Source organism: Hydra vulgaris, chromosome 06 (assembly GCF_038396675.1).
Source record: "Hydra vulgaris chromosome 06, alternate assembly HydraT2T_AEP".
NCBI classification, from domain to species: Eukaryota; Metazoa; Cnidaria; class Hydrozoa; order Anthoathecata; family Hydridae; genus Hydra; species Hydra vulgaris.
The window spans coordinates 12,914,007-12,927,111 of record NC_088925.1 but is presented as its reverse complement, the minus strand read 5'-3'; the positions used below and the strand labels follow the sequence as shown (position 1 = coordinate 12,927,111).

Below are 13,105 nucleotides of genomic sequence, written 5' to 3'. Positions count from 1 at the left end.
GATAGCAAATAAAAAAAACTTAATGGTGGAGGTGTTGTGATTGCGTATGCGGCCCTATTGTAGCACAGCATCTCTTAAGATAAAGCATTTTGAATAAGTCATTGGACATTAGCAAAAAAATGTGCTCAAAGTAAGATGGCGGTTCTCAAAACTGATATATGTATAAATATAAAGTGCTATTGATAACAAAAAGATTTATTACCAAAAATATTCTTAGTGCTCATTTTTATATACCCGTATACAATGTATTTAACATTTTCCAAGAATGTTAACTTTTCTTTAGAAATTAATTTTTCTAAATTTTCTATTTACCAGATTTTTGCCTTTGAAACCAACAGCTTGTGTGATTTTCTTTTGTTTTAAAAATGCTAGTTTTATTGGCTTCAAAAAAAATTCACCTTTTGTGATTTGGTAATTTATTGTAGTCATTTAAAAACCAGATTTAGATATCCTCTCAGTTTTTAATATTTTTTAATATCCTTTGTTTTACGTGAGTACAGATAAAATTCATTAACTTTTTTTTTTTGAGTTTTAAGTTTTTGAATTTTATGGCCAAACATAAAAGTCTGCATAATCGCAGTCTTTAATGATTATATTTTTAAAAGTTGACTTCACCACATTTAAAACCTTTAAAATCATAAACATTTTTTTTCTTTTAATTTTATTGCTTTTTCAACTCTACAGTAAAATGATTTCCCAGACATAAAGTTATGACCAGGTTCAAAATAAAAAACTAAGGTTTCCTTACATTTGAATTCTGCAGAATTAGTTATGAAAGATAAATGACAAAGAAAAAGCCTGGATTTGTTTTGATTACTGCAATTATAAAGAAATAGTAAAACTTTTTTGAAACACTAAAATTCTGATAAAAATAAGTGATTTGTTACATATTGGGAGCGACCAGCAGTATATCTTTTTTTATTTTATCTATCTATAATTTTATCTTAACTATTTATCTATTTAGTAATGTAAAATTAATGACCTGTTTTATTTAGAAAAAAAAACAAAAACAGTTTTTGGTTTCAAGAAAATTGAACAAAAAACCAGTAAACAGGTTGTGGTTTCCACCGGTTGCCAAGCCCTAGAGACTATCAGAAATGATTGTGTCACCAAATCATAAATATTATGGCAGTTAAAAAAACAATAACTGAATTTAAAGATTAGGTTTGTAAGATTGATTGTTACAGTATTCTAATGTTCCAAAGTTCAATTCCAAAATCACAATGTTCTAAAGTAATATTCCAATGAAATTTGGACTTTTTGTACTGATTTGTAGCAGAGTTCCTTAAATTTTCAAAGAAGCATTGATTTAACCTTATCCCATTAACTCTTCACCCTACACTTATTTTATCTAGTTTAACTTCAAACGGTCTTCCAAACCGATCTTAGTAAAATGTAACACCCTAAATTGGTCTTCTAAAATATCTCAATATGTTTCTCACAGGTATGAACTACTTTTAAACTTCTTATAAAGCAAAAAGACACAAAAACAGTGCTGTATGTTTAAGTTATATATCCCACCAGTTCCTTCAGTTGCATACAGAACATTAAGTCTAGAGAGTAGGAGAAGCACTACTATTATAAGAGCATTTTGTAACTTTTAAGAATCAAGCAAACAACACTACCTGGATCAAATAGGATGGAACCTGGAAGAAACTCATAGTTCATGAAAAGTCAATATTGCCCTAAAACCTATGTAATCAAGTATAGATTGAATTGACGCACTCATAATTATCTGATAAAAATCAATGAAAGACTCTATCAGCAGGAATAAATTGATTATGAATAAACAACAAATATTGGATATTTCATATCATCAAATTAAAAACTAGCAAAAAATAAATAAACAAATAATATACAAATATTACTGAAACAGTATCACCAGAACCACATGTCAATCTGCAAAGATCATATACATATACATAAAAATACCTTTGCATTGTTTACAACATTTTTCAGGATCATATTCTTGTAATAAACATGTAAGTTTTTCACACTTTTCACGCTTTATTAAGCATACTTCATTTTCATTCTAAATAGATTTTATATATATATATATATATATATATATATATATATATATATATATATATATATATATATATATATATATATACACAAAAACGGTACACTATATATAAAATATATAAATATATATATTTACATTAAAACAATATATATATATATATATATATATATATATATACATATATATATATATATATATATATATATATATATATATATATATATATATATATATATATATATATATATATATATATATATATATATATATATATATATATATATAGGTACACTATATGTAAAAACCATTAAATTTAAATGAGGATACTAATTAAATTCTATTGCTTTTTAAAAAAACCACAAAAAAGCAATATAAATGAATGCTTTTATTTTTTTACTGTTTACAAATATTGACTGCTAAATAGGTAGAACATGCAAGAGGGTGCTGCTACATTAACTGACAAATAGAACATGTAAAGAGTACAGCTACATCAACTAACAAACAGGTAGAACATGCAAGGAGTGTTGGTACATCAATAGACAAATAGGTATAACATGCATTGAGGGCTGCTACAATGACTGTGAAATAGGTATTGTGTCAAATTAATTTTTAAAAACATAAAGTTTACATTTTATGGTAAAAAACAAAGCCAACCAAGCAAGAGTATATATGATAGAAACCTGAATAAATGTGTATAAAATAAAACCTAAAAGAATTTAAATAAAAATGCAAATAAAACAACTAAAACAAATTTTTTTTTCTTGACATTTTTTAAAAATTTATAAGTATATTTATTTGCTTATAAAAATTATTTTCAGCATTATCCTTAATAACATTAAAAAAGTTCTTAAAAAGTGTATTTACTTAGGTCTCAATAAAACAAAGTTATTTAAAAAAATTTCAAAATTAATAATTATTATATATACTCAATTATGGACTTTTATTAATACAAGTCTAAAAATTGTTGCTTTTGAACAATCTTTATGGAAATAAGTGTATTTCCATAATGGGTCAATTGAATAAAACTGCAGCTCAGAAAGTAAAACTGCAAATGTAAATGTAATAGTTTTTAATAATAAAAATTAGCTATTATTGCTAATATTTAGTATAAAATATAATATTTATTGAAATAAAATTACCTAGTGCTTGTTAATAAAGTTAGCAAGCACCATGTAAAATAGACTACACAACCGTTCTAAAATTATATACAAATAAAAAAAATAAATGAAAAAAGCACAGTTAATGACAAACTAATATTTTATTTTTAAAAATTGATTTACACTCCTTTCTCTACCAAAGATGTTATGGTTTTTGCAAAAAGTTTTGAGGGGATTGTGATAATAAAATCTAAGAATCCATTGTAAGATACAACAGGATGAAGTCTCTTGTTTGATAGAATTTTATACAGATAAAACAACTTGTTTATAATTTACATTTGCTATTTATGTACTTATTTACCTCTTCGTTGCAATAACATTTATAGCATGGATTTATTCTTAATTCAGGCAATAATCCTTTTATATCGTTGACTTTACATTTTTTAAGATCTAAACATAAAAAAAATAAACAATGTTATTCCATTTGTTTTATTATTTGTAATTGTTATACTAAACTACTTTTTATATACAAATATGTTCATTTACTTTTTAATATTTACAATTTTTTATTTATTTCTTAAAAATAATAACATACTTGTTTAGTTTTTTGTTTTTTTACATTTATGTACAGCTTTTTTGTTGTCTGTGTACAATGATTGAATGTGTATGTGCATATGCATGTATGGGTATATGTATGTATATGTGTATAAATGTGTATATGTGTATGTATGTGTGTTAATGTGTATGTATATGTATGTATGTGCGTATGTAAATGTGTATATGCATGTGTGTATATATATATGCTTGTATGTGTATGGATGTATGCATGTTTATGTGTATATATATATATATATATATATATATATATATATATATATATATATATATATATATAAACGTATGTGTGATGTTTGCATGAAAGCGTTAAGTAACATTTTATTGGCTTAGAGCAAATAAAATTTAACTAAACACTACAAAAACTAAAATAGTTGTCTTTAAAACTAAAAACCAAAAAAACAAGGAACAATTCACTTTTATCATTAATGGAAAAATATTAACTTCGTCAAAAACTGTAAAGTACCTTGAAGTTTGGCTGGATGAGAGTCTTTCTTTTAAGTACCATCAAACTTACTTACATACTAAGCTAAGCCGGTCAGTTGGAATGTTAGCCAAGATTAGACATTTCGTAAATTTTGAAACACTTATGAGTATTTATCATGCCATATTTGGATCGCACCTTAGGTATGCGTCTCAGATTTGGGGTAAAAAAAAAGGTCCCTTAAACCAGCTAGTTTCACTTCAAAACAAAGTTCTTAAAATTATTCACTTTCAAAATTTCCTATTTGACAATGTTTCTCTACTGTATAAATTATCTAAAATTCTTTATTTAATTAAACATCAGTGCACCAATGCTTGGAACAATCTCCCTCATTCTTTTAAAACTGAAGACTCAATTTCTCGATATAATTTTCTCAATAAATTAAAAAAACACTATTTGGATAGCTACTAGAATAATAACATCAATAAAAACAATATATTACTGTTAATTGTCTTTTTGAAAATACTCTCTCTTGTATATTTTATTTATTTTATCTTTTTTTTTTTTAAGAATCTTTATATTTATGTACAGCTTTTTTGTCGTCCTTGTACAATGATTGAATGTATATGTGCGTATGCATGTGTGGGTATATGTATGCATGTGTGGGTATATGTATGTGTACAAATGTGTATGTATGTGTGTTGATATGTATGTGAATGTGCATGTATATTTATGTATGTGCGTATGTAGATAAGTATAGACATATTTAAATATACCATTGTTATTATTATCATTACCTTTATTTTTATCAATATCATTATTTTTTAATAGTACCATTATTTTTATCAATATCATTATTTTTATTAATACCATTATTTTTATTGTTATTAATACCATTTTTATTATTATAGTTATTATTAATGTTATTATTGTTAACGTAATGATTTTTAGAGTTATTATTATTTTATTCTTATGTGATTATTCATTATTATTAGGTGTTTACGCATCATTAGTAATTATACTATTTGTAAACATCCTTGAATTGTAAAATCATGTAATTCAGAATATATTGATTGATTGATTGTTTGTTTGTTTGTATTGATTGATTGTTTGTTTGTTTGTATCTCTTTATTGTATACATATAAATATATTTATTTAATTTATTTATAAATAACATTTCAAAATAAATTCAGATACTTGATTGCTTCATTAATTAATATGAGTTATTTATCTTAATGAATTTAATGAAATCTGATTGTGATATGAAGTGAGACTTGATTTGCAAAAATGCCGTGGCCAAGGTTACAACAACAGCTTGAATAAGCAGGCCCTGGCAAGATAAACAAAACAAAAGGCATGAAGTTTATAATTATATACTCTTCCGTTAAGTACTCTTCCGCGGTGTTCTGTAGTAAGACTAACGTTTTATTGGAGCACCTTAATAACCAAGTTAAAAAAAAAAAGCATTAAAAAAAATGTTTTTCACAGTTTCTGTAATTAAAGTAACTTTTAAAGCAAATGTTAAGTTCCTTTGCAGCATTAAATCATCAGGAAAAACGTAAGGAAAGGGGAAAGGCGCCTATGATGGCATACTTAACTTTGAAGCTTCATTATTCAGTATCCTGAAGACCAATAATAAAAGTTTTGATATGGATACATTCCTTGTTACATCTAGAACAATAATTACCCTGGGAGTTTTCATCAGTTATATTTTTTTTATAAGTTATTCTTATTGTAAAAAAAAAGCACAAGTGTGCCATCATAGGCAACCACTGCTCCTATGATGGCATAGGGGAGGATGAGGCTAGTTAGGATCGAGGGTAACTTAATGATTTCATTTAACCTTAGAGTCTTCCCTCAGAAAAGCCGGAAATTACTCGAAACCATCCTAATTTACCATTTCATGCTACACACCAGTATTGTAAAATTTTGCGCATGCGCATAGGATATATTGCGTTTTACGTATTTTTTGGACCAAAAAAAAAATTTTGGAGCATCGCTTAACTTTACTTAAAAATAAGTTTTTCTTATAAAAAAAAAAGGTTTTCTCAACTCGTCAATATTTCAACACCCCCAACTCGTCAGTATGCCATCATGGGTAAAAGTCATCATTTTTATTAAAACAAGCTGTGTCTCCTTTGTTCAAAAGATAAAATTAAAGTAACTGTTCCACTAAATGCATAAAACTTGAATTTAAAATGCATGAAAATTTCATTTCTGCACAGTTAATAGTAAAATCATAATCTTAAATATATGAAGGAAATAAAACTACAACAGCACATCCCAAAATCGATTTTTGTTGATTATAAAAACAATACTTGTGCACAAGGGACGTTTTTTTACTAAAACTAATGTAAAGTCAGTATAGTCATCTAGGTCTAATCATTTTTTTACCAAAACCAATTTTAATTGAAATATGACCGGTATGCCATCATAGGCGCTATGCCATCATAGGCGCCTTTCCCCTATCTTAAAATGAAGAAAAAGTTCTAAATAATAGAAAATGCGTGGAAAAAGAATGTAAATGCATTAAATACAATACCATTTAGAATTTAATGTATGGTAATACAATACACTACAATCAGAGGCCAATTTTACCATTGCCAAGGCCAGGATCAAAATTCAGTACCATTGTCTTTCAGGATAACTAATAATACATTACCCGACCTAGCAATATGATTAATGACATAAGTTCATTAACAAAAAAACTAATATACAATAAAAAAAAAATGATACTAGAAATAGTGTGCATTCAGCAATTGTGTTTTCAGAAATTACTCTTTCTATAGGAATAGTGTCAGTTATTCAGATTTGAAATGTGTTACTTTTATCGTACCAAGATTTTATTTTTCTTCCTAGATTTTCAGTTAACAAAGTATTTAATGATATCATCAAAGTTGATTTCCCTCGCAATGTCATTTTCGATGCTCATTAAAACCAGGTTAGTGAGTATTCATAAAAACCAGGTTAGTGAGCCGTTCTTACGGTACGCAGTTCTTAGGTGTGCAGCCTAGTTTTGGTAGATTGGGTAGAGTTGTTTTTAATTACGCAGCCTATTTCTGATAAATTTTATTTTAAAAGACATTTTTCCGCCGTACGTTTTGCTACTACCACCAATATTAGGGAACTAATTTTTTTAATTCTCCAAGCCTTTGTTCATTCGTTCTTTTTCAATAAAAACCTTCACAAAACTCTTTTAATTGCAATACTAAAAATGAATGGCTTCTCTACGACTGATACACATTTTATTTTCTATTAGTTATACAAACTCTGTAATTGTCAAGTATTATATAACTAGGCTGACAGACAGTTTATGCCTACACAATTTTTTGTAAAACCTTTATGTTAAAAATTACATGGACACCACAAAAAATGGAAATAAAATAAATTTAAAAAAATGCATACATTTTTCTTTAAAAATGTATATAAGAAAAATATTTATGTTTTTTAAAAAATGTTAGTATGATTTCAAAATTTGAATTTATGAGTGTGAATATGTTTTTAAAACCTGTAGCTGTTAAAATACCCGGTTTAAAAATAATCTCAAGAAACAAAACCATATCTTTTCAATTAACTATGATGGCCTAAAGTTTTTGCTCAATATAAAAATGGCCCCAAATGTCACGGACATCCGCAGATATCCAATCAAATTTATATTAATATTGTATATATTGAAATTACTGGACCACTTTGGACCACAAAAGTATTCGATTATATAAGTGAAATTTTAACTATAAAAATAACTAAAAATACGCCGTCATTTAAAATCAATTAGTTTGATATAACTGAAGTGCAAAATAGTGTTGCAATAGCTTATTGGAGAGATAATAATTGATGTTATTTTATTATGCAATAAAAAGGGTGGTTTTAAAAATAAAAACTATTTTATGCTTATTTGCAACAGAAAAAATATTATCAAACTTGAAAAAAGAAAAAAGGCAAAAAATAACCTAAAAATAAAAATCCTCCCGGTGGGAAATGAGCTAGCGAATAGCGAACGATTAGCCAGCTTTATAGCGATTTTCAAGTGATTTTTTTTTCTTATTTTGTTTTTTCCTAATGTCTTCAACATCTTTAATAATTCGATTTTCAGTGTTGAGTCTATTATAATTATAAGAATAGTTGAACTTTAGACATTGCGATTTTGTAGCAATGTCTAAAGTACAAAAAATATACAAATCTATAGCTTGTTGATAGCTACATTTCAAAATTTTTTAGACAGCGATTTCATTACGATATGGCGCTTGCTAAAATAGCTAGTGGGTCTTTAGCTTATTAAGCTAGGTGTTCTTGTAGCCAAATTGCTGTCTTTATATTTACAAACAGCTTTTTGGTTATTTAAAAAAGCTAGCGATCCTCGTGGCCAAATTGCTGTCTTTATTGTTACGAATATAGCTAGCTATTCGCAAGCCGATTTCCTACCGGGCTTTTTATTCAATAACTTAAAAGCATTTGGCATAATATTTATACAAAAGTAGACACATTTAATAAAAGTTAAATGTTTAAGTTATAAAATAGTATATAATAATGTAATTTTTGTGAATGTTTTTGTTTCACTTTTGTTTCACCACCTGGCCCACTGTGCTTTGGATAAATTTTTTGGTTATAAATATTAACTTGTTTGTCTTTAAAGTGTAAATCAGCCTTTTCTCTAAGTTTTATACTTTTTATTTACTTTTTTAATAGTGCTCATACCAAGCTATTTTATACCAAAATATCCTATTTTAAAAATATCCAATTTTATACCAAAGTAATTTATAGGTGAGATACATTGATAAAAACTTCTAGTTTTACTCTAAATAATCTCACAAGTTTAGTCTGTTATATTTCGGTAATTAATAAATATAATTTTGTAGGTATAAGTTAAATATATATAAACTGCATCGCCTAAAAAAGAAACGTTAAATAAAGAGTTACGAAGCAAAAAGCAAAAGTGTATCACGGTCATTCTTTCCTGCACAACTTATTGCTTCATAGTCACTCTCTCATACACAACTTATTGTTTTTTGTTTAACATAACTTGACATAAAAGCTTAAAAGGATGATACCTAAAAGTCATGTATCAAAATATGCTTGCTTTCTGGCTGTTGTCTACATTGTAGACAGATAATTAACAGATAAACAATGGTGTTTTAAAAAAAATTGAGTGTGTGACCTGATTGTACAAATCTCTTGACACAAAAAAAAAAATATTTTCAAAAAGCAGTTTTTGTTTAAATTTCATGCCATAGTGTGAACCTTGCAACAAATATATTAGTGATTTTGAAACCGAATGTAACAAAAAATATATATCAAAGACAACTGGTTGAAGAGTATCAGCTGTAAATCTTCGAATGGTTATAAGGTTTTGAGGCTTGGCAAAAGATATAATCCATTACGAACATTTACTCAGTGATTGAATATGCCTAATTCAATGACAAAGAAAATGAAGAAAAAGCTATTTTCAAGCAAACCAAGTTAAAAGTCTAAATGGATACAAAATTACCCTGAGTCTTCCTATTGTCATATACAGATTCATAAAACCTATTTCTTTTTTTACTGAAGTTCTAATGCAAGCTAAAACAATAACAAGTTGATAAATAACTTTATTAAAAAAAGTGTTTAAAACAAACTAATGTTTGGCATAGCTTCTGCAGTTTTTGAAATAAACAAATGAAAAGCTGGAAAATTTGATATATTTTAAAAACTTGGCGTTCATACTGTAAAACATATGAATAAAGCAAAAAATGTACCAAATGCAAACCGCATAAGCAGTGCTTTAAAAAAAGCTAGCGAACTGGCTTTTACAAGACTAAAACCTATAGCAAGCCAAAGCAAGTAGAATCTAATTAATCGGTGTTTTTTAGCTTTGTATCGCACAAAGTTACAAACTTTAGATTAAAAACTATTAAAAATTTGTTTTAAGTCCATTTTATTTTATTTTATTTTTACCAATATTATTTTGTTGCTATTTTCGTAATTATATATGAAAATAGCAACTAAGATAATTTGTTTTTTTACAAAATCGACGTTTTCTGTAAATCTAAATCAACTTTTTGTAAAAGTTTTCTAACTTCATTAAACTTACTATGTATGTAATGCAAAAACATATGCCTGATGATGACACATGATTGCAAACTAAAGCTTAGTGATTTAAATCTTTTGAAGCATCTGACATACTTGCTTATTGTGAATCAGATAAACGCTTGGGCTCAGCATGCTTTTTCTTCAATAAATCTTTTCTGTGCGTAGCAACTACGATAAATTAATACAATAATTAAGAGCTTTTATTCTTTTTTACACAGAAATAATTGAGAGTTTTGATGCACTCGCGAATACTCTATTAATTGAATGTCCAGCACAAAAGAAATAAAAAAAAAATATGTTCTGTTCTCTTAAACTTGCTTGTAGTCCAGAGGATCTACTAGACATGCTATTAGCGTTACCGTATCTCTTTTTATGACAATAACCTTAAATTTGTAAAAAACAAAAATATATGACAGTTGATCGACTTGAGAAATTTCAGGAGTAGAATCTACAATGATTTGATTTTGATTACTTAGTTCTATTTATTATGAAATATATAATATAAATTAAAACATTTTGAGACAAAATCGATTAGCTCTCAGAAAATAATTTAAAGCAAATAAGATTTTTATATTTGCATTGTATTAAAACTGGATCAAAATAAGCCAGCATTTCTAGCAGGTAATTTTCATTATTTGATGATCATATAACTTCTTTAAAGTCAAAAAATGCTAAACCTCATTCAGCTAAAAAGCAAACAACTGCTACTAACCTATTCAAAATCAAAGCCCAATAACTAATCTCTACTCTCATCTGTCTTATCATTTAAACATCAATAAACTTATTTGTTTTACGAATTGTAATCACTTTATCATTTATTAATTGTCTAGATGCTATTTTACTTGAAGTTTTGTTTTGTAAAATAGCACTTAGAAGTAAAAAAAACTTATTTTTAAATGTTTAAATAAGTATATTGAAAAGTGATGGGTAATAAGTATATTGTTTTGGTTTGATCATGAAAACTAACAAAGTAAATGCCGGTTACACAAACTCATGATCCATTATAAATCCATTTTTTAAACAACAGGTTTTAAACAAAAAATAGATCAAGATTATAATCAGTAGTAATCCAAAAATATCTCAGAGAATTGGTTGTTTGGAATTTGAACTAAAAAGTTTCAAAGTATGATGGTTAGAGATGTTAAAAATTGGACTTTGAAAAAGTACCATATTCAATAGTCAAGTTCAATATTGCGCGAAGTAGATTCATGATCTGTAACACTTTTAACTTCGAAAGGTTAGTGCGGGCTACTTCATGTTCACTGTTAATGCTGTCATCTTGTTTTACGTTTTTTATCATCGATGCTATGTCAATTTTATTATATTGACAATCTGATTGCATATTTTCTTAATTTGATGGAAAAAATCTGGCATTTCTCACTGTTTAGCAGTAGTTTGCTCTCTCTCTCTCTTTCTCTCTCTCCCTCCCTCCCTCCCTCCCTCCCTCCCTCCCTCCCTCCCTCCCTCCCTCTCTCTCTCTCTCTCTCTCTCTCTCTCTCTCTCTCTCTCTCTCTCTCTCTCTCTCTCTTTCTCTCTCTCTTTCTCCAATCTTCTTGTAGAAACCCGACTTTTATATTTCGTTTGCATAATGAAATAAATCTCAAAATATTACGCTTATTTTTCGAAACCACTGTTGCCTAGTGATTTGGATTCTTTTCGTCCGTCCAAGTCCGAAACACAAATTTTTTAATGCAGTATTTTACATAGTGATAAGTTTGCAAATTTAACTTTTCTCTTTATTTTAAGTTCATTAAAATTTTATATTTTTTAAAATTTCTTTAAAGTGAAACCTTTAGTTTTGAATCAAGGCCCTAAAAAATGCGGGCCCCAGGGTTATAACTTCTTCCACTTAAAACTAAAATTACATAACTTACAATTTTATACGAGTGTTTGGTTGTTAACAGTATATAAACAAATATTCTTTTGTAGAATAAATCTATTAAATTATTTAGGCTTGCACAAACTCATTAAATGTACACACATACTTACGCCTATCATGTCAGTAAATAATCCTTAATTAAATTTGGCATGTTATATATTATACATCATTATATACGATACTCAAATAAAAATTAGGCTTATAAAAAATAAAAAATCACAATAATATATTGATCAATCAGTGTATGTATAAAATTATATAATTAGTTTTTGGAAGTAGTAAAATTTTACTACTTACAAAAACTAATTGTATAATTTTATACACATTTTAATTGATAAATATATTATTGTGATTTTATTGAGATAAATTATAGACGCATATTATTAGCTAACTAATGATAGGTGTCTATAATTCATTAATGGCATCTAGTTACTAATTTAATCAATCTGATTTGCTATGAGTAATACAAATTCATATTTTTCTTACTTTTAGGTAAAATAGGCTATTGGCCTAATGGCATTAATGGCCCTAAACAATGCAATAAAATAATGATAAAGAAGTGTAATAAAACATAATAATAAAGACAAAATAAATGCAACTTACCTGATAATATTTCATTTAACGAAGGTGAAAAAAAACTTATAAAAAGTATAAATACCAAGTTAATAATAAACGCCATTTAAAAAACACGAAGTTTTTAATTAACTATTTTCAGATTTAGTTAAAGCAAACATCGTCGAAAGAACAAATGTAAATGTTTATATAACAGGAAAAAAATAACAGCGTGAGTCAGGCTAATACACCCTGAAAAAAAAAGTGCTAACAATTTTATGACTCATTAATTTTTTAACAAATTAATAAAGTGTATTATTATCAGTGATGTTTTCGCTAACGAGAAGGAAATTTATTTTAAGAAAGAAACCGGAATCATTTTTAATTTTTGAAGTGAACTGAAAATTATTATAGAAAGAAAATATTTTTGTTTCTATTTTTAA

At 26.7% G+C, this 13,105-nt stretch overlaps 1 protein-coding gene across 2 annotated transcripts in view; it reads right to left on the bottom strand.

Annotated features, from left to right (window-relative positions):
* Window positions 1–12,862, bottom strand: part of LOC105849617 (kielin/chordin-like protein) — a 55,109-nt gene extending 42,247 nt beyond the window's left edge. The window contains exons 1-3 of one of the 2 annotated variants that reach the window (XM_065799247.1): window positions 12,714–12,862; window positions 3,488–3,576; window positions 1,933–2,032 (exon numbers count right to left, since the gene is read on the bottom strand). In XM_065799247.1, the coding sequence (XP_065655319.1) occupies window positions 1,933–2,032; window positions 3,488–3,576; window positions 12,714–12,789 (265 nt within the window). In that variant the 5' untranslated portion in view covers window positions 12,790–12,862. The remainder of the gene's footprint in view (window positions 1–1,932; window positions 2,033–3,487; window positions 3,577–12,713) is intronic. The other variant, XM_065799248.1, reaches the window with a different exon arrangement.
* Between the last annotated feature and the right edge of the window lie 243 nt (window positions 12,863–13,105).